At 48.0% G+C, this 22,105-nt stretch overlaps 2 protein-coding genes across 2 annotated transcripts in view; one reads left to right on the plus strand and one right to left on the minus strand.

Moving 5' to 3' along the window:
- Nucleotides 1–18,961, plus strand: part of LOC125427899 (ceramide kinase-like) — a 74,087-nt gene extending 55,126 nt beyond the window's left edge. Inside the window, exon 6 of the mRNA XM_048487466.1 lies at nucleotides 17,156–18,961. Coding sequence (XP_048343423.1) covers nucleotides 17,156–17,219 — 64 coding nt within the window. The 3' untranslated portion in view covers nucleotides 17,220–18,961. The remainder of the gene's footprint in view (nucleotides 1–17,155) is intronic.
- Nucleotides 18,962–21,290: 2,329 nt separating this feature from the next.
- G6PD (glucose-6-phosphate dehydrogenase) overlaps nucleotides 21,291–22,105 on the minus strand; it is a 43,960-nt gene continuing 43,145 nt past the window's right edge. The window contains exon 12 of the mRNA XM_048488096.1: nucleotides 21,291–21,906. Within this exon, the coding sequence (XP_048344053.1) occupies nucleotides 21,816–21,906 (91 nt within the window). The 3' untranslated portion in view covers nucleotides 21,291–21,815. The remainder of the gene's footprint in view (nucleotides 21,907–22,105) is intronic.

Here is a 22,105-nt window from a genome sequence, read left to right on the forward strand (position 1 = left end):
GACGTGGTGAGCACCAGCGACAAGTACCGTTGGATGGGGCCAGTACGCTACAACTATGCAGGTAGGAGGCGGAGGAGGAGGAAGCAGCCTTGATAAACTGCATTACAGCAGGGACGTACTGCCCGTGGGGACGTACGGGGTCATATGTCCCCGGGTGGCTGCCATTTGGTCATGTGGGGGGCGAAAAATCACCCTCCCACACTTGCCCCAAGATGCGCACGATCACCAGTGCCCCCCTCCCTTGCATGCCCCCCCTCCCTCACTCCCCTCCCCCACTCCCTTCCCTTGCATGCCACCCCTGCCTCCCCTCCCTCTCCCTTTCCTAGGGTGGTGGGCCATGTCCAGATGGCTGGTGCTTCAGATGTTCATGGACTACAATTCCCGTCAGACCTGCTGGCATGGCCCATTGGTGCTGATGGGAATTGTAGTCCATGAACATCTGGAGCGCCAGAGTTGGACACCCCTGACAGAGTTGGAAGCGCATGCGCAGGCAGAGGGGCTGGGCAGGGCACGGTGAGGGTGGGGGGTGCCCAACGGCTCCCTCCTGATTGCCAGTCGTGCTGCTGGCCCCTGGCGGAGGCGTCTGGCTGGGGCGTGACTTGGTCTCCCTTCCCCACCTCGGCTTGCCTCGCCTCAGGGAACCAGGGACGGGGGTGGCGGGGAACGGGGCCAGGGCGCCGGGCTCCCTGCCACCATAGGGGTATCTGGGGAAAATGGAGCCCAGGGCAAAATGGAGGAAATGGGGAAACGGCGCCGAGGGCGGGGTGTGTGTGTGTGTGTGTGAAACTCAGGTTTTTGCCCCGGGCTCCATTTCCCCCAGGTACGCCTCTGCATTACATCAGCTAGGGCAGGGGTCTGCAACCTGCGGCTCTCCAGGTGTTCATCGACTACAATTCCCATCAGCCCCTGCCAGCATGGTCCGTGAACATCTGGAGAGCCGCAGGTTGCAGACCCCTGAGCTAGGGTGCTCAGCTGGGGTGAGATGTAGACCAAAGATATGGGCCAGCAGGCTAAAATTCCCTGTGCCAGTCTTAGAAGCTGCATCCGCCTTGGCCCAGGAGACGGGAGCAGACAGTTGGCTTCAGGGTACACCAGTGGCTTCAGGGAGCGGCAGTGGCGTAGGAGGTTAAGAGCTCGTGTATCTAATCTGGAGGAACCGGGTTTGATTCCCTGCTCTGCCGCCTGAGCTGTGGAGGCTTCTCTGGGGAATTCAGATTAGCCTGTGCACTCCCACACACGCCAGCTGGGTGACCTTGGGCTAGTCACAGCTTCTCAGAGCTCTCTCAGCCCCACCCACCTCACAGGGTGTTTGTTGTGAGGGGGGAAGGGCAAGGAGATTGTCAGTCCCTTTGAGTCTCCTGCAGGAGAGAAAGGGGGGATATAAATCCAAACTCTTCTACTTCTTCTTCTTTTAACTCCTATGCAGACAGCCAAAGGCTGAAATTAGATCCTACAAAGTCGGAGGTCCTGTGGCTGGGTCAGGGAGAGTGTCCGGTGTCCTTTGGCCTGCCTACGCTGCAGGGTGAGGCTCTACGGTTAGCCTCATCTGCCAAAAGCCTAGGGGTGATCCTGGATCCAGCTTTATCATTGGAAGTCCAGGTCACCCGAACAGCTCAGACGGTGTTTTACCATCTGTGGCAGGCACGGCAATTGGCCCCATGCCTCTCCCGTCCTGATCTAGCCACTGTGATTCATTCAACGGTCACCTCCAGGTCAGACTACTGTAACTCGCTCTACACAGGCTTACCTTTAGCCATGATCCAAAAACTGAAGCTCATACAGAATGCGGCAGCCAGGCTTCTTATGGGAACATCGAGCAGGGACCGGATTACACTGGTCCTATACCATCTGCACTGGCTGCCGATCTGGGTCATGTTTAAAGAAGAAGAAGAAGAGTTTGGATTTATATCCCCCCTTTCTCTCCTGCAGGAGACTCAAAGGGGCTGACAATCTCCTTGCCCTTCCCCCCTCACAACAAAATTACCCGTGAGGGTGGGCTGAGAGCTCCGGAGAAGTTAAAGCAGGTCACCTAGCTATGCAGGTGGAGTACAACAGGCTAATCCGAATTCCCCAGATAAGCCTCCACAGCTCAGGCGGCAGAGCTGGGAATCAAACCCGGTTCCTCCAGATTAGATACACGAGCTCTTAACCTCCTACGCCGCTGCTCCTCCTACGCCACTGCTGCTCCAAAGTGTTGGTGTTGACCTTCAAAGCCATTTGCGGCATTGGACCTGCATACTTGAGGGACCACCTCTCCCTATATCACCCTGTTAGGCCCCTCTGCTCTTCCGAGGAGGACCTATTGGTGATCCCTGGCCCTAAAGGTATCAGGCTGTCCTCTACAGCCCTGGCCTCTACCTGGCGGAACAGGCTTCCAAGGGAGATCAGGGCCCTGCGGGACCCGCAGAGTTTCCGCAGGGCCTGTAAGACGGACCTGTTCCGTCAGGCATTTGGCCAGCCTGTCTAAATACATTGCTGCTGTACCATCTGGCCTCCCGTGAGTATAAGGGTGGAGAGGGGGGCGGGGAGGGAAATGGCGCCATCTGACGCTATATGGTTCCTGGTTTTATTAATGATATTTAGTTGTTTTATGTTCTGTTTTTTTAAACTGTTTTATATTATTGGTGTTCACCGCTCAGAGCCCTTCAGGGATTGGGCGGTATAAGAAAACTAATAAATAAATAAATAAATAAATAAAACAAAATAAAGGGAAGGTGCAACAAGAAACCTAGAAACTAACCACTTCGCACCCAGTACAAAAGTACTGAATAATCTCTGAAATAAACAAAACTTGTTCTTGACACAAACCGTGCCTTACAATCTCAAGTTTCAATTTTAAGCTAAAGTATTGCTATTGTTCTGAATTTAATAATTGTCTTGCGGGCCTTCCAGGTGACTGATACATCATCCCCTGCCAGCATGATGCTGGCAGGGGATGATGGGAATTGTAGTCCATAACATCTGGAGGGCCGCGAGTTTGACACCTATGGTCTAGAGCAGGGGTCACCAAACTTTTTAAACAGGGGGCCAGTTCACTGTCCCTCAGACTGTTGGAGGGCCGGACTAAAAAAAACTATGAACAAATTCCTATGCACAAATGATTGTAAAATGTTTGATTTCACCTTTCAGCCTTTCTGCCATGGTCTATTTTTAGAACAGTAACCAAAGTATGTCAAGTACAGGGTGGGCTCCAAATATTGTTGGGGAGGCTGTGGAATACCTTCCCCTGTAAAAAAAAGCAGAACTTTCCCAAGGAAGCATTTCATCTAACCCAGAATCAGGTATTCTGCCTCTTCCTCCCCAGCAAGCTTTCAGTGAGCACCACCAGCCTGATGTTGATGCCAATGGGAGTGAGGCGGAACAGAAAGCCTGAGAGCAACACATGGAGTAACCGAGAGGGAAGGGCGGAGCAGGCGTTGCCACATGTAAGGTTTCCAACTCTGGGTCAGAAAATTTGGGGGTGCCATCATGTAACTGCAATCAACAGCCGTTGGGGCCGGTTCCTCCTCTCCCTCGAGCCCCCACTGCACATGAATGGAGCCATCGCTGCCATGCCTGGCGGGCCGGATAAATGCCTTCAGGGGGCCACATTTGGCCCCCGGGCCTTAGTTTGGGGACCCTTGCTCTAAATGATTCAGTCTTGTCCTTGACGTATTTTACAATCTCAATGAAGTCTAAACTTCTGCTCTAATTAAATCCATGTTCAACTACATTGTTTTTCAATGTTTGTTGCTTCTGACAAGACCTGATCTTAGCCTCTCGTGCGCCAAAGACATTGGGCTCCTTGCCTCTCTGCATGGAGCAAATCTTGCCACACGCCGCTGTGTTTAGGTATTTTCATCCAGAACAACATTTTGTCCGCGTTCTTTATCAAGCCTGTTCGTTCGAAACCACCTCTCCCCATATTGCCCACGAAGGAACTGCAGTCTTCTGATAGTAGCCTTCAGGTGGGCCCCGGCCCTGAGGATATCCGGTTGGCTTCAACCAGAGCCAGACTTTTTCGGCCCCGGCTCCAGCCTGGTGAAATTCTCAGTCAGGTAACACCAGGGCTCTGCGGGATCTTACCCAATTCTGCAGGGCCTGTAAGACGGAGATGTCCCACCGGACTTTTGTTTCCCCCTCCTCCACATGAAGCCTGCTGGGTGACCTTGGGCCAGTCACAGTTCTCTCCAAACTCTCTCAGCCCCACCTACCTCGCAAGGTGTCTTTGGTGGGAAGAGGGAGGGAAAGGGGTTTGTCAGCCACTTTGAGACTCCAAGTGGTAGAGAAATGTGGAGTATAAATCCAAACTCTTCTTTAATCCTTGTTAAAACCATCTAATCCACTGGATAAACTCTGTAACAATAAACCACGGGTGCTACCGTGTTTCCCCGAATATAAGACAGTGTCTTATATTAATTTTTGCTCCCAAAGATGCGCTATGTCTTATTTTCAGGGGATGTCTTATTTTTCTGTGTTCGGTTCGTCGGGCATGCTTCCAAACAAAAACTTTACTACGTCTTACTTTCGGGGGATGCCTTATATTTCACACTTCAGCAAAACCTCTACTACGTCTTATTTTCAGGGGATGTCTTCTATTCGGGGAAACAGGGTACTAATGATAAGTAGTTAAAAATATATTTACTGCAGTCTTTTCTTTTTTTCAATATATGATTCTAGACAGCATGGCCAAGGACTGGTGGGAATTGTAGTCCATGAACATCTGGGGCGCCATAGGTTGGCTGCCCCTGTTTTACACTGATTTTTATGGTCCTCGCAATAAGGTTTTAGGTACTTTAAAAGATTAACGTTGGGATTCAATCAATTCCAATTCCAAAGCCTTTATTGGCATTATAAATTACAGAGTTAGTAAAAAGGGGCATTTATCTACTAACTGAGACATTAAAATACATTAAAACAGCGTTGAACATTCACAACATTCACGCACACGTAAAATAATTTAGCCGTTACTACTATGTAGGCAATGATTGCGCCTGACCAAATAGTTCCTCAAAAAACTTGCAACATTCTCACCTACGAGATCACAGGAACCGTTGAGTAGAAAATTCATAACAGATGGTAGCCTGACATCGTTTGAGCTCTCTATCAATGGACAGATGTACATAGAGCATAACGACTCGTATAGTGGGATTCTTGACACGCTGAGCCATTTGTCAGGTTTCTTTAAAATTTGCCTCTTGCAGACTTGCTGAATGTGACTCAGCTCTTCTTCGTATTCTCCCATTTGTGCCTCCAGGAGCCAAGGCCGTGCTGAGCAATCGTAGCTACGAAGGCACAGTGGAATTCCAAGTAGCAGGTGGGCTTACAGAATAACCAGGTTGACCAGACACGCTGCCGGTCAGGGTATGTGGAGGAATAAGAAGGATCCGTCCCACAGCTTGTTGTGAGGACAGAGATGGTGTGCATAAATCACAAAAAAAACCACTCTAGAAAACCACTATGTTTGAGCATCATTGCCCATCATGCGTTCAAAGCAACCACGGCCTTAATAGAGATCTGGGGTAGGGCTGTGGCTAGGGTTTCAGTCTAGGACGCTGGTTCAAAGTTTACTGGATGACCTTGAGCCAGTCAGTGTCTCTCATCCAAGTCTACCTCACAGGGTTGTGGTGAGGATTAAGCCGAGGAAGGGAGAATATGCAAAGGCCTTGGAGGAAGGGTGAAAATAAAGGCTTCTAAAATAAATACACACTTGCAACAATTGGAGGCTTGCTGGGTGATCTTGAGTCAATCACACGCTCTAAGGCCCCTTCCGCACATACAGAATAATGCACTTTCAATCCACTTTCACAGTTGTTCGAAAGGGGATTTTGCTGTATTCCACTGAGTAGGGATCGAGCTGCAGGAATTCAACTGAAAGTCTTTGAGAATACGATATTCTGCATGTGTGAAGGGGCCCTAAGGATAACAGGGCTGTTGTGAGGGATAAATGTCACAGAAGAGGAAAGCGATGTGCATGCATTGAATGATTTAAAATTGTGTGTGTGTTTCTTTGAAATGAGGAGCAAGCTGTAGAAGGAAGATGGAAGGAAGAGGAGCTGAGAGAGATGACTGGTTGTCACTGTGGAGGGTGACTAGGGGAGGGTCTGTACTAGAACGCAGGAGAGTGTGGAAAAACGTGGGGAGAGACAATAGTCTGTGCTGCCCTGAGAGTGAGAGGCTGTCATTACTAAACTTATAATGTTACATGGAAATAGCTAATTGCTAAAGAAAATGGTAGAAACCCAAGAGGCGAGAGAAAGGAGTCAATTCCCAATACGGGTCTCCTGAGGAGATGTAAAGGACAGAGCGTGAGTTGATGTGGAAGATGAAAAGAGATCACCTCAGCAGAAGACGGCTGCCTCAGATGGTTTTCATTTACTGTAAATGATTTCTTGAAACCTTTAAGCTACAGAACAGATAGAATGCAGAATTTTCACGTTTGTTTCAATGTAAACCTGGCTTCCATAGAATCCCAGTAATTTCTTCTTCAGGACTGCACACAAACCCTTTTGAAACCATTACTCTGCTTCGGACAAAAGCTACTTCAAGAGAAATTCTGTATTTTTTAAAAAAGAAAAAAATGTTATTTTAAAATGTATAAACAACACATACAGAAAGAGAGAAACGAAAAAAACCCCAAATCTAATTTCCCCTCTTACCACTGTAGTTAAAAAGAATCCTCCCCACACACATTTCCCCAAAAAAAGCATCTCCACATATATGGTGACTTCCACATAAGAACATAAGGAGAGAACAAAACAAAGCTGGACTCAGACCAAAGTCCATCCTGGTCCAGCTCTCTGCTGCCTCTTGAGTGGCCCACCAAGGTGCCTTTTGGGAGCTCCACATGTAGGATGTGAACGCATGGCTGGCCTTCGCGGCTGTTGCTCCCGCATCGCCTGGTCTGCTAAGGCATTTGCAATCTCAGATCAAGGAGGATCCAAGATTGGTAGCCATAAATCGACTTCTCCTCCACATTCGTCTGTCCAAGCCTTTTAAAGAAGCTATCTAGGTTGGTGGCCATCCCCACCTCCTGTGGCAGCAACCTTCCCAACTTAAATCACACATTGCATTGAAAGAAGTGTTTTCCTTTGTGGATTCTAATTCTTTTCCCCCAGCATTTTCAATGGATGCCCCCTGGTTCTAGGTGCATTGTGAGAGAGAAAAATTTCTCTCTGTCAGCATTTTCTACCCCATGCATGGTACATGGAGACTTCAATCCATCCCCCTCAGCCGCCTCCTCTCCAAACTGAGAATCCTAGCCTTTTCAGCCTCTCTCCTCATAGAGATTGAATCGATGCTCCAGTCCCTCAATTATCCTTGCCTTCTCCTGCCCTTCCAGCTATAGCCTCATTCATGTGATCCTAATGCAAAATCTAACAGCTTCATGCTTCGTATAATTAGTATCAGCATTTCTTTTACTTTTAGTCTTCTTAAAAAGCTGTTTTAGTCCAATCACTGTTTTCATGGGAGTATCAAATCCTGCCATTATTTCTCTATTTGTTTCCAGTCCTTAAGGAGATTGTCCGTGTTCTTGTCTCTTATAAACATGTCAGTCTGGCCATCTCTGCATATTCCGAGACTTTTAAAATCCAGTCTTGTTTTGTTGAAATTCTATTGTCCCTCCAATTGCATGCACATACTTTTATGCCAATAAAGGCCAATGCATATAAATGAATGCATATAAAATCCTTGCTGCAGTTGTCATGTACGTGAAAAAAAGTAAGTTCGCTGCTACTTCAAGATAAATTATATAAGGGGTTTGGAATTAAATTCCTGGTGGCAGCAAAATATAGATAAGAAAGGAAGAAGTAAACGTTATTTTACACCTATTATTTATTTACAAAGAAATAAGAGAGCGAGCATTTTTGCAGCTTACTTCGAGACAACCCTCGTGGGTAGAGAAATGTGGGGTATAAATGAAGAAAATAAATGTGTAAAGAGACAACGGTGAGGATCATGGATGAGAAAATGATCAACCTAATGCCACCTTCTCCCCTCTTTCTAGGTGCCTGGTCTGTTCAGAGTCTAGCAAACGTCTCTTGGCTAGAGGTGAAGACGAGAAGCTCTTGGAGTTGGACGGACACGCAGGTAAGAGCACTGGACGCTGGAACGGACGTTGCCACTCTACTGAACCACTGGCCAAGCTTGGATCTAGTCCTCTCCTAAAGAAGCCAGCCTGCCAGAAATAGGCAGATACAACAGTTTCACTCTGTGAAGTGGCCCACAGCTGAGGACAGGCATGACACCGGCAAGTGGACTCCACTGCTGTGCTAGAAACATGTATGTGAAACAATAATCCATCTGATATGCCTGGATTCCATGCAGAAGTGTCATGCCAGGTTGGAAATCTTTCTGTCAATCACTGTAGCAGTGTTCTAGCCTCAGATATCACTTCAGCCCTTGGACCTAGATGGCTCAGGGCTAGCCTCTGGACTTTGGAAGTTAGAGCTATGGTTAGGCCCAGATTAGTATTTGGATGGGGAGCAGTGGTGGGATCCTACCACATTTTAGTAACAGGTTCCCATGGTGGTGGGATCTCAAACAGTGGCGAGGCCATGATGGGGATGGGACTGGGGCACAACGGGCGCGGCCAGGCATTCCGGGTGCCAGTGGCCTTATTGCTGGGTGGGGCTGTGGCAAGGACTTAGCAAGGCTGCTACCGGTCCTTTGGGCGGAAACTAATGCACGCTAGGCAGAAGGCTAGTGGTTGCCACGCATGCCGGTGCACCTCCCTGCTAGGGACTGCTTCAAGTTCCTGGCTAGGCTACTGCTGGAGGAGGAGGCGCTACTGTAAAGGCAAAATGCACGGGCAAAATCACTCAATGAGTAACCCCTCTTTCGGCACAATAATAATTACCAAATAATTAGTAACCTACTTCCCTTCGGAATCTCCAGAGAACCTGCTGGAATCCCACCTCTGGATGGGAGGAGACTCACTCTGGGAGGGAAGTCTTGGGTTCCTACAAGCAGAGGTAGGCAATGACAAAAATCTACTCTGCTTGTTTGTCTGCACCCCTGATCTGGATGGTCGAGGGCTTTGGCTTCAGTCTCATCCAGTGCCAGCTTGAAGCTTGCTAAACAGGGTCAGTCCTACTTGGTGCATTTTGGACCTAAAGGCCACCAAGGAAGTCCAGGGTGCAGCTTTCGTGCAGGAGGCAGGCAATGACAAACCAAACCTCTGTTAGTCTCTGCCCTGATCTGGATGGTCCAGGCTAGCTCATAGTCTCACTCATCAGTGCTTGCGGTGCTAAGTGCAGGAGTCCCAGTCCTGGTTGTAGTATTTGGATGAAAAGGCCACCAAGGGTATCCTGGGTTGCCGATACGAGAGGCAGAGCAATGACAAACTACACTCTCGCCTTGCTCTTCTTTGCCTTTGGCTCTGGATGGCTCCAGGCTAGCCAGATCTCACCAGGTCTCCCAAAGCTACAGCAGGGTTGATCTCGGGTTAGTACTTGGATGGGAGTCCACCAAGCAAGTCCAGGGTTACAGGAGCAGCAGTGGCGTTAGAGTGGTTAAGAGGCAGGGTGCATTCCTAATCTGGAGGAATGGGGTTTGATTTCCGCCCGCTTCTGCCACCTGAGCTGTGGAGGCTTATCTTGGGGAATTCCCAGAATTTGGCTGAAATAGTAGGTACACGGCGTGTGCGTAGAGCAGCACCCTTTGCAAAAAATGTGGCCATTTTGTGGACAGGTATTATTCCCCAGAGGCGCATCGTATGCATGTACATAGGGACATGGGGTCACTCCATATCCCCAGGTGCACACCGCCTGGGTGCAGCCTCTGCCTTCACTGGAGCTCCCGCCCCTCGACCTCCGTGCAGGCTTTACTTTGCCCTCCCCATGCCTCCTCGGGATGGGCAGTAGCCGGCCTGCAGAGGGTGGGGGCAGCGGAACTCTGGTGCAAGCCCCTGCCCCAAGCCCGCCTTTGGGGGGGCGAGAGAGCGGGAGGTGACGCCTCGAGGAGGTGTTGTTCCCAGGCGCCTATCTTCTTCCTTCGACACAGCTTTTGATTATTCCCTTCCCCCTTTCCTCCATGAGGTGACAAATGTGCAGCTGAAGTTCAAGGCCGCGATTCCCTGGCCATCAACCTCTACTTCCATGTGAGCAGCTTCGCCCCTAAGAGCCTGGAAGGTCTGTCTCCCCCCATGCTTCACCTGGCCGGACGGAATCCAGCTGGACCTCATACTTGTGCTGAATGCTCTCTCCTGCTTCTCTCTTGCTTCATGGCATTAACTTGAAAAGAGCACAATACCAACTGCTCCAGGACCAGGTAGGAAAAAGCCTACTAGCGGTGCAGGTGCAGTATGCTGGTCAAACCATAAGGTTCTAATGCCAATTAGCCATGCTGGCAGGGCTGATGGGAATTGTAGTCCATGAACATCCTGGAGAGCCGCGCAGGTTTGCAGACCCCTGTTCTAACTCTCTCTTGTGACTTTCCTAACTTTTATAATTATTTCAGAATAAAAAATGTATTTTATGCGATCCAAACACTCAACACATTCCTTCATAAGAGCCAAGGACAGTAAAATCCTGAAAATTACATAAAAACATCCTACATTTCACTGGACAACTGTAACTTCTCACTACAAGTAGAGGACATATTTTCAATGTTTCCAGATGCTAAAAACTTTGCAACCCGGGATAGAGTTTATCTTAGGATTTGTCTCTTCTAGTAAAAAATCTAAACATAAAATGAGACGCTCTGGTTTGGAATTGGCTTCTGACAGGGGATAAATAAATTGTCTATAAGCATAACGCATCTTCAAGCATCACAGTTTAAAAAAAGTAATATGTTCCACTGAGTTCTACTTCTCCTTTTTGGGCAATAACAGAACTTACAAAATTTTTAGATGCATTACAGAGTACGGTGTAAGGAATCGGGTCTAAGCAAAGCAGTTCGAAGGCAATACATTTGATCCTGGCTTTTGCAAAAAAGTGCAAACGATGTCTGGGGACTACTGTAGATTTACTTCTACCAGGTCATGTGCTATTATGGAAAGTGAGACTGGAAATTCTACAATAACCAGCTGCAAGGGAGGGGAATCACGAGGGAAGTATTTGAATATCAGTGTTTGCTATTTGGAAACTAGCTTTTACGGAAGCTTGTGTGTAGATCTGACGGTATTGCTGTTGTTATGTTTTCATTTTATCTTCATGTATCACTGGGAGGGGTTTCTCTTGTTTGTTTTTAATTAGCCACTGGATTTCCTCAAAAAGATTTTCTGTTCTTTCTCAGGGTTTTAAAAAATGTTTTCCGCTGAGTTGTTGCTGACTTAGGGCAATCCCTTGGGGTTTTCAAGGCAAGAGAGGAGCACCGTGATCTGTTATTGCCGGCCTCTGCCCTGTCTTGTGGCCTCCCATCCAAATCCTCACGGGGGGTCAGCCCTGCATGCTTTTAGCCTATGAGGAGACTCTTAATGAGATCAGACTAGCCTCACCTTCACCTAGGTGCAGGGGATGTGGTTTCCTTTTGCACCAAAGGACCCTGCAAAAATCTGCACACACAAAGTAGTTTTTGTCAAATCCTTATGCACCTCTAAGTGCAGAGTGAAATATATATAGTCAGTAAATATATATATAGTCCTTGTCCCAGAGGATCCAGGTAGCAGTTGGTTATGTCAGATATCAGGACAAAAAGGAGCCCCTCTTGGAAGCCTCGGGGACTATGAAAGTCTTGGGGGGGTCTGTAAGCAGTGTGGTGGGATTCAAGCAATAATTTAACGCCTGGTTGTTTTGCAAAGCACCATTTTAACAACTCAGTTCTGCCAAGTGAATGGTGCAAACCTGCTGAATCCCCACCTCACTGTCTGTGGGCAAAGGGTACTACTATGGATTTGAATCTGGTATGGTCTAATAATCATAAATTTTAGGGCCTGAATGGTACTCTCAAGAGGATTTGGCACTTCCTGGTCTCTTCTTCAGTTAACTGCCGGTGAACTACTATTGTATCTGCAAGTAAGTACAAAACAGGTTTATATGCATCCAGCAGTGTCCCAACATCAGAGAGAATTAAAAAAGCTGGAAGGGGCTTCTTTAAGAATTCATCCAGTCCAATCCCTCTATTCACTCAGTGGTATGCTAACCTATGGCACGGGTGTGTCAGAGGTGCTTGCACTCCAGAGCCCTCCCTCTGTGGGCACCCCAGAACAGAGTCACTTCCACATCTTGGCTGGTCTGGGCTGGTCTGGGCCTCGTTGGCCTCGACATTAGCATTAAAACCTAAGACCTAGTTTTGGGTGGGAAGCAGTGTGGGTAACCCTGTCAAGCTGTTAAACTCCCAACTGATTTTCATGGGAAGAGAACTGAAGCACGCATCCTTTACCTGGGGATGTAAGCTCCGGCTGCTACAGCAATGGGGCTTCTGCTTCACTGAGTAAACCAGCTTCTAGGGTCGCAAGTGGATTCTACCCGCTGGAAAAGAGTTGCATTTGGTTTCTTCAAAAGCAAAGCCGTAACAACTACTTCACTCAAGCTTTACTCCTGAGTAATGCATACCTTTGGAGCCAACCATTTTTTTTCTAAACTAAAACCTCAGTATCTCAGGATTTAAATTGCTGTGTTGGCACTTTCTATGAGCATAAATAAGTGGGTTTTTTGGGTTGCAATTTGGGCACTCGGTCTCAAAAAAGGTTCTACCCATCACTGCCCTACACTAGGGGTATGTGCCAAATCCAGTGGCTCGTGACCCGTATGCGGGATCTTTGCCACATATTGAGAAATTGCGGTCTCACAGCCGAGGAGGCAGGCTGGATGGGGAGTGTTTCTGACTGGATTTCACTCACCAGAAAGGGTGTTGGAAATGGCACTCGAAGAACAAACACAGACTGTAGAAGTGCCATCTACAGGCCAAACAGGACTTGTGGATTATTTTTTCATTTTTTCTTGTCCAAGTCACACCTGACTTACGCAAGCAACCCCTGCAGGGTTTTCTAAGGCAAGAGATATCTTAGAGGTGGTTTTGTCGTTTGCCTCCGTGTCCTACAATCCTGGTATTCATATTTGGAGGTCTCCCATTCAAATACTCTTCCAGGGTTGTAGACCTCACCTGGAATATTGTGTACAGTCTCTTGGGCACCACAATTCAAGTAGTATATTGACAAGCTGGAACGTGGGTCCAGAGGGAGGGCAATCAAAATGGCAAAAGGTCCTGGAATCCGTGCCCTACAAAGAGAGGCTTTATAGGAGCCAGGGGATGGGATGCTTTAGTTTGGTGAAGAGAAGGTTAAGAGGTGACATGATAGCTATGCTTAAATATTTCAAAGGGATGCCAAGCCTAAGAGGGAGCAAGCTTTGTTTTCTGCTGCCTCAAGAGACTAGGAACCACGAAGCTAATGGATTCAAGGTTGGCAGGAAAAGAGGATTCCACCTAAACACATGAGGTGAAGAACTTCCTCCTGACTGTCAGGGCTAAAGTGACAGTGGAATTCAACTGCCTTTGAGAGAGTTGTGGAGTCTCCCTCCTTTGGAGGTTTTAAACACAGGCTGGGATGAACATATGTCTCAGGAGTGCTTTGATTGTGTGTTCCTGCATTCCAGGGGCTGGGACTTGATGGCCCTTTGGGGTCTCTTTCTAACTCTATAAGATTCTATGCTATAGAAGCCTTCGGACCCAACCCTGACCTGTCGACCTGTCACATGCTGTGTGTAACAGCTGTAGCCAAAACGTTTGCCTCTCTTCTTACCGCTGCCAGTAACTTGCTACATTCTCTTACAAAAAATAGAAGGGAACTCCGCTTTGGCATACCCTTACACTGACACCGCTTGTTGATCTAGCCCTTGTATAGTCGGGTCTCTCCAGCCGAGGAATCTTTCCCTAGGCCCGGGGCTAGCTTTTCCAACTTCGAAGACATGCTTCCATATATGTGCAAAGTATGGCCTTGTACCCTCTCAGATTTCTGGCCTCTTCTTCCATGAGACTCCTGAAAGCCCAACCCTTTTGGATGGCCAGAGATGTTCTTCTTCTTTCATTGTTTCTCCCTTACAAAACTGTTCGAAGTGGGTTGTTGGAAAAGATTACAGACAGTTATCCCTTCCACATCGCTAGCTTTAGGGGCCTTTACAGTGCCCCCTCCCAATCTGGAAATCCTTTGCATACAATTTTTTTTGGCCCATCCTTTGTACAGAGGAAGAAGTCTGATTTTTTTTCCTTTTGTAACTTTTAAGGAGGAAATTGTGTAAATTTTATGGTGATTAAAAGGACATACCATGGTATTAAAAGATACCTTGAACTCCATGTCTCCTGGAGCAAGCAAGTGAAACAAGCTTTCTGCTCCCTCACCAACATGAGATCCCTTCCAAATATCTAAACAGGGCTACCATGTCACTCCTTTAACCTTCTCTTTCACCAGAACTTAATATACCCAGCCCCCTAAGTCTCTCCTCAGTAGGGCATGGACTCCCAGACCTTTTTACCATTTTGGCTTGCCCTCCTCCAGACACGTGCTCCAGCTTATCAATATCCTTGAATTGTAGGTGCCTCCAGAGACTGCACACAGTATTCCAGGTGAGGTGTAACCCATGCAGAATAGAGAGGTACACCATTGTTATCTCTCGAGTCTAGACCTAGGATTGGTTCTGCAACCTGCAGACTCTCCAGATAAAATTCATAGGACTATACTTTCCCATCCAGCCCCTTCCCAGCATGGCCAATTGGTCACTTGGCAGGGGCTGATGGGAATTGTAGTCCATGAACATCTGAGAGCTACAGGCTGCAGACCCCTTGGTCTAGACACTGTAATTCTGGGTAGCTGATGGGAATTGTAGTCCATGAACATCTGGAGAGCCACAGGCTGCAGACCCCTGGTCTAGACACTGTACTCCTATTGATCACACTGCATGTTCATATGTATCCCTTAGTTTGACTTGCCCTTTGTGAGCGTAGGCATCGTGGGTCCGGAGCCTGCTTTGCTTTCACCTCAGCTCCTCGAAAGTGGGAGAGACTCCGGAGGAGGGAGAGTGGCTACTCGTGAGGGCAGAAGGGGCTCTGTGGAGGGAAACGCGTGCTGGGGGGGGAACCCCTGCTCAGCTGCTGGACCTCGGCTGACAGGAGAGACCCTGGAGCAATAGCAGATGTCAGCATCAGGTTGGTTGTCCTGGTCGAAGCAGGCAAAGATTCTGGCACTTTTGTCACAGCTTGGTACCATCCTGGGAGGATGATAAGCCATTCACCTTAGTGGGAGATCTGTGAGTTTGTTGGGAGAGAGTCGCATGCCAGGAGTAGAAGAAGAGTTTAGAAGAAGAAGAGGAGTTTGGATTTATATCCCCCCTTTCTCTCCTGCAGGAGACTCAAAGGGGCTGACAATCTCCTTGCCCTTCCCCCCTCACAACAAACACCCTTCGGGGTTCGGGCGGTATACAAATTAAATAAATAATAATAATAATAATAATAATAGGTGGGGCTGAGAGAGCTCCGAGAAGCTGTGACTAGCCCAAGGTCACCCAGCTGGCGTGTGTGGGAGTACACAGGCTAATCTGAACTCCCCAGATAAGCCTCCACAGCTCAGGCGGCAGAAGCTTTTAGGAATCAAACCCGGGTTCCTCCAGATTAGGAGTACACACTCGCAGCCTCCCTTAACCTCCCTACGCCACTGCTGCTCCTACCACTGTTTAGGATTTATACCCCACCTTTCTCTCCTGTAAGGAGACTCAAGGAGGCCTCTTCCTTCCCTCCTCCCAACAACAAGGCTGACACCCTGTGAGGCAGGTGGGGAGTTAGGATTTCGAAGAACTCTTGACCAGCCCAAAGGTCACCCAGCAGGAGATCAAATGTAGGAGTCGCGGAAACACATCCTGGTTGGACTCAGATAAGCCTCCTGCCACTCAGGTGGGTGAGGAGTGGGGAATCCGAACCTCGTTCCTCCAGATTAGAATCCACCTGCTCTTAACCACTCACCCCACGCTTGGCTGCACCTCTGAATCTCTGTAGCCTTGTCCTTTGGAAATGTATTATTAACTAGTGGTGCAGCCAGCTACTTGCACTGCCACGGCATTGGCAGGGGAGGTTTTGATGTAGCCTTTCTGAGCAAGAAGCACTTGGCGTGGCTTGTGGGAGACAGATATAAGGTGGGTTGCCCGATTCCAGGGGTGGGAGCCTGAGGAGGGCTGCTGGCAGAAGGAATGTACTCGCCCTAGAGTCCAAAGTTGCCATTTCTCTCCAGATCTCTGGTGCCTGGAGACTGTGATTCTGGGAGTGCCTTCCCACACTCCACTAGGAGGTTGGTCACCCTATCAAAAAAAGCCTGAAGGTGTCTTTCTAACAGGTGGTCCAAAGGTGCCAATCAGTAGTGGTGGGGGCTCACGCCTGTGAATATCCGCTGCAGCTGAAAGCTCTTGGGCAAGACGGGCAATGCGGATACCGAATTTCCTTTTGAACGGGCCAGGAGTGGCACCTCCGCCCTCCTCCGAATTTCAGACCTCAAGAGGCTTTCAGGTTGCAGCATCTGGGCCAGGGGAACCGGCGAGGCTGGGGCGCAGAGGTGAATGCTGACTCCTTCTATGCACCGGTTACACTCCGGTCTGCATGTGTCTCCTGCTTCGGGATGCCTTTGGCAGGATTTGGATAACTAAAGAACCCCTCTCTGTGGACTCCGGAAGGGAGACATCAGAGGCCAGGGGTGCCTGTCGCCAGGCTCCAGCACTGGGAGGTCTGGTTTTCCCAAAACAAAGTCTTTCACACACCCTCGTTGTTCCCACATCTCTCTGAGAGAAGGAGGGAGGGGAGGTCAGGAGGAATCAAAGCAAGGGATCACGGGTTTATTATTGGCTACGAAGTCCAGGCTCAGCAGAACGTTGGACTCCTCTGAAACTGAGAGCACCTGTTGCCAAACCCAATAAAGACTTGGATTCTGTCAATCGAGGAAGTCCGCTTTTATTGAGTCTTAATCTAGATAGACAGTGGATGCGTAACCTTTTTTATTCTCCAGATGCGGACTTATATTCTTCCATCAGTTCTTCCAGCATGGCCAGTTGTAGCCTGGCATGCTGAGTAGGCTGATGGGGAATTGCTAGTCCATAACATCTGAGTGCCAAAGAGTCTTCGCCACTCACTGATCTAGGAACTTCTAACGACTTCTGGGAACGGAAGAACGCAGGTACAGGAAGCTCACTTTGTGTGAAGTGGCTGCATATCGGTCCCATCTGCTCCTCTTGACTTTTCTCTCCCTTTCTCTATGCAGAGTCCACGGGCAGCTCATCCACCTCTTTGCCCGAGGCATCGAGCAGGCGCGCCACACGCCCTAGGAACCTCCGCAAGGAACCAACCGCTGAAGGATGGCACCAAAGTGTCAGCGCTGCCTCGGGATCTGTGAGGCTGTGGACGTGGAATAGTTCCCAGCCACCCCCGCCTAGCGTGGCCCTTCCTGGGGGCGAGGCGTGACATCCCAGCTCCAAAGCAGGCTGTAGGAGAGGCCCAGCCACACTCCACACACCCCAAGATACCCACTGTGCAGGTCACAGATCTGAGTGTTGCCTACGTGGCCCGGCTACAGTTATGCCACCTTGTGCCTGTGTCGCCACGCCAAAGGTGTAGAATCATAGAGTTGGAAGGGACCTTTTAGGCTATCTAGTCCAACCCACTGATGAACGTGGAATCAAGCTAGAGCATCCCAGTCATATGTTTGTCAAGCCACTGCTTGAAGGCTGCCAGTGTTGGGGAGTTCACCACATTTCTAAGCAGCCAATTCCACTGTTGCATAACTCTTACTGTAAATTTTTTCCCCCTAATATCCAGTTGGAACCTTGTAATTCAGGGATGTCCAACTCTGGTGCTTCCAATGTTCATGGGCTACAATTAAAAACACAACAAGGTGTGCAATGTAAGAAATACCAACAAAGAAATGTGTCACATACAGGCGTAGGCTAAAGTATCTCAAACAAATGTATCTCTTTATATTATGTTTCATATAGATGCTCATGCAATATTCATGCATATCAAAAACCATTTTGTAGCAGTTTTGGCAAAAATAAATGACTCCTATTCCATCAAATCAGTTTCATGTCAATTTCAATATACAAACTAGAGAATACCCCAAACCTGTGTTGGAAATAGCTTGGCATAAAATTAATGCTTTACAACGAGAGGAGCTATTAAAACCGAAGAAAGAAAAAATGAAGAGAGAACTTATCTGGTCACTTGATTATACTCAGGAGGCATCAGACATTAAGGGCATTATTTATAAATATTGGGACTTAGTTACTGATATCCCTGGATGCCAATTTCGACCGAAAACTGGATTCAGATGAACAAAAAATCTAAAACAAAGTATTGTGAGGGCAGATTTGATGCTGAAACCACATATAAAAGCGATTTTGGTTGGGCATTTCAGATGTGGTACTTGTGCACAGTGTAGTTTGTCCTTAAATACTAAAATTATTGACTTGCCATTAATGAGTCAAAATGGCACTTAACTAAGTTTTCAAATTGTAATACGACACATTGTGTGTATATTATTTTTTGTCCTTGCCATAGAACCTACGTGGAAAAAACTTTGAGATCAATCAAGATGTGAATTGCTGAGCATAGAAGTAATATCAGGAATGGTTATATGGAAGCACCAATGGTTGCACACTTTGCAGAGAGGCAGCATAGGGATACTGATTTAAGGTTTGCCGTTATTGAACATTTCCAGGAAATGAAAAATATTAGTAATATCGATCTGAATATTATGCAGGTAGAAAATAGGATTGTATTTCAATTTAACAGTCATCTGGTAGGATTGAATAGAGAAATTGATTTTTCTTGTCATCTGTGAATAATTTCTTTTGTCAACTATAAATGATGTGTATGCCCCTTTAAGGAGTAGGTTTTTTGGAATGGCAGCTGTTTCACATTTGCTTCTATGGGGAGCTTTATATCACCCTGGAATCCTTATTGTCTTTTATGAGATATGATACTGCCATTAAGGATGTAACTTGAACTCTGCGGAGGAAATGTAAGTCTATTAAGAAAATTTTGGATAATGAAATTTTATTGTAACTGCGTATCTTCAGCATTCTCATTGTAAAAGTGCATAACATTTCTCATTGATATTTATTTACACTTTATAGAAACTTTTGCATATGGTGAATGGAGAATTATATATAACTAGCGGGCCCGGCCATGCGTTGCTGTGGCAACTGTCCTTCTCATCACAGTGTCAACGAGCCCGCATTCAAGCATAGATGTCCGCTTTGCAGGTCCAGTGATTCGCAGCATAGCCTTTTGGGGTGGTCAAATGGAATCCCTCTTTCCCTTTTCAATGCACAACGTTATATGGTGCTGTCTTGTTTTTTTAGTATTAAGTAACCCTTCCCATTCCACAACGGAACTGTCCAGAGTGCGAATCCCGCTGTCCATGAGGTTGGTTGACACGCACAGTCCTGGCTTGGGTAAGGCAGAACTGGGGCAAGCAGGCTATCCCAGTCAGGCAGCAGAGGCGGGGGGGTGAGGTGCTCAGATCGAGGCCATCTCCCTGGGTTCTTAAAGGGCCACATGCGAAAGAAGCGGAGCTGGTAGTGTTAGTTCGCCCCCACCCCGCGGATTTTCTTGGAAGAAAAAGGCAAACTGCAGCTCGCTTTTAGTAAAAGAGGTGCTGCAATGGGCTAGATATGGGTGAGGAAGTGGGTAAGTGGTGGTTGGATGTGAGGGAGGGCAGAGTGAGGTGTGTGAGGATGAGCTGGATGTGTGTTGTGTGGTAGCAGTGGGTGACACAGAGTTGTGTGGTAGCAGTGGGTGTTGTGTGGTAGCAGTGGGTGAGGCATAGAGAGTGAAAGTTACCTGCGTGTGGAGGGGGAACCCCACCTGACGTCTCACACGGCAAAGTGTGTATGTGTTTCACTTCCACTCGTATTACCTACCAGTATTACCTATTTACTGTTTTCACTGCTCATCTCCATGCCTACCATCTGTGCGAATATCTCTAAGCCCTCATCCCAATGCCCTCAGGCCACAGACAGACAGGCTGCAACGGACATCTCTAAAGGGGTGAGCAAGTTAAATACAGCCAGCTTTATGGCCTGATGCGCTAGGAAAAAGATGTTTTACCTGGCTCAGGTATGGACTTTCGGTGATTTGAAGGTCCGATTACCTGCCCGCAACAGGGAGGAATGTCATGTGAAAATTTGGGGGCGATCCGTCCAGCAGCTTCTGAGGGAGACCATCAGGAACAAACACACTGTTAGATTTTTATACATATAGATAACTTGTTATCTTCATAAAAGAAAAGAAATAATTTTCCAGAAGAATTGGAAAATGCACTTGAACATGCAAGGCGTTTGAGAAGTGAAAGTTTGATATATTACCTGGGAAGTGAAATTTTTCAGAAATTTTTCAGAACATTGTACTACGAGAAGAAGAGAAATGCTTTATGTTGAACAATCTTGAATTTGTATATTGAAATTGACATGAAACTGATTTGATGGGAAATGAATAATTTATTTTTGCCAAAACTGCTACAAAATGGTTTTTGATATGTATGAATAATATTGCATGAGCATCTATATGAAATATAATATATAGAGATAAATTTGTTTGAGATACTTTAGCCTACGCCTGTGTGCAATGCATTTCTTTGCATGGACTACAATTCCCATCAGCCCCTGCCAATAGGCCATGCCAGCAGGGGCTGATGGGAATTGTAGTCCATGAACATCTGCAGCACCAGAGTTGGACATGCCTGCTGTAATTTGTACCCGTTGTTGTGAGTACTGTCGTCTGCTGCCAACAGGATCAGCTCCCTGGCCTCCTCTAAGTGACAGCCTTTCAGATACTTCAAGAGACCTGCACCGAGGCAGGCTTAGGACTCCTAGGGTTTATACCAGTGATGGCGAACCTATGGCACGGGTGCCAGAGGTGGCACTCGGAGCCCTCTCTGTGGGCACGCGCACACAGAGTTCGCCATGTGAGGGTGGAAAATCACCCCCATACACACGCACATCTAGGCTGGCCTGGGCCACTGAGCATGACATGTGCGCACTGCGTTGAGCATGGAGGTCTCGGCTGGCGGGCCTGGTACCTGTGCTCCAGGTGGCTGCTGCCCTAGGGGGAGGGTGCAGAGGAGGCAGAGATGCTAGAGAAGCATAGAGCAGTGTACGCGGGACTTCCTGGAAGCTAGAGCAGGCTGGCCCCTGCTCGAGCGGGTGGGGTGGAGGAAGAGGGAGCCAACCGGTTTTTTCTAAACTAAAACCTCAGCATTCAGGTTCAATTGCGGTGTTGGCCCTTTGCGATAAATAAGTGGGGTTTGGGTTGCCATTTGGGCACTCGGTCTCAATGAGGTTCGCCTTCACTGGTTTATACGATACCCCCCAAAGAAGAAAAGGCAAAGACCACAGACATTTTCTAACAATTATCTCCATTTATGGAAAAAGCTGCACAGACAAGTCCACAAAGCAGCCTGGGCAGGAATGTAACAAGTAATGCAACGAAAGCCGAGCTAGTGCAGTTGACAGAGCAGCATGTACAGGTGGGAGGAGAGCCCCCTCCTTCCCAGCAGCCTCTTCCTTGCAAAGGCCAGGTCTACCCTCAAAGAGAGGCGGAGGTTGGAACAGGAAATGGAGCACATTGGAGAGCCGCGCTGGATATGGAGTTGATCTAAAATAGTGGCACCTGCCACACAAGGCCAGAGGTGTGGGCCAAGGAGGAGAAGCCGCGGACTCTTGCCATAGAGTCTAGGTACCACGAAGGGGAGTGCACCAGTACCGCCACCGAACAAAGCTACCGCGAGAGCCGTCCCCCACGCTTCTGACGTGGTCTTCCAGAGAGGTGGGGAGGATGAAAGGCGAGCGCAAACCCCACAAACTAGCCCGGCCAGCTCAGAGTCTGCAGGGAGGAGTGGACCAGGTGAGGTGTAGAGGTAGTGCTCACAGCTTGTGAGGATTCACCCAGCGGTAGGTGCCTTCGTACTGGAATCCGACCCTTTTCATCAGCTCATCTGCCTCAGGGGGGCCACGGCTGGAAAGAAAAAAAATATCAAATGCCTCTGGCTCAGGACTCCTGCAAGATTAGGCCTGGGGAAGGGGTCCCTGAACTTTCTGACCCAGGGGTGTAGAGGAAGTGAACTTTTGCTAGGACACTTCCTGTGACAGAATGGACTCCATGTTGTTGGTCAGAGCTATCTTAGAACAAATCCTGTCTTCCTGTAACTCCTCTC

The sequence above is a fragment of the Sphaerodactylus townsendi genome, linkage group LG03 (genome assembly GCF_021028975.2).
Source record: "Sphaerodactylus townsendi isolate TG3544 linkage group LG03, MPM_Stown_v2.3, whole genome shotgun sequence".
Taxonomy (NCBI): Eukaryota; Metazoa; Chordata; class Lepidosauria; order Squamata; family Sphaerodactylidae; genus Sphaerodactylus; species Sphaerodactylus townsendi.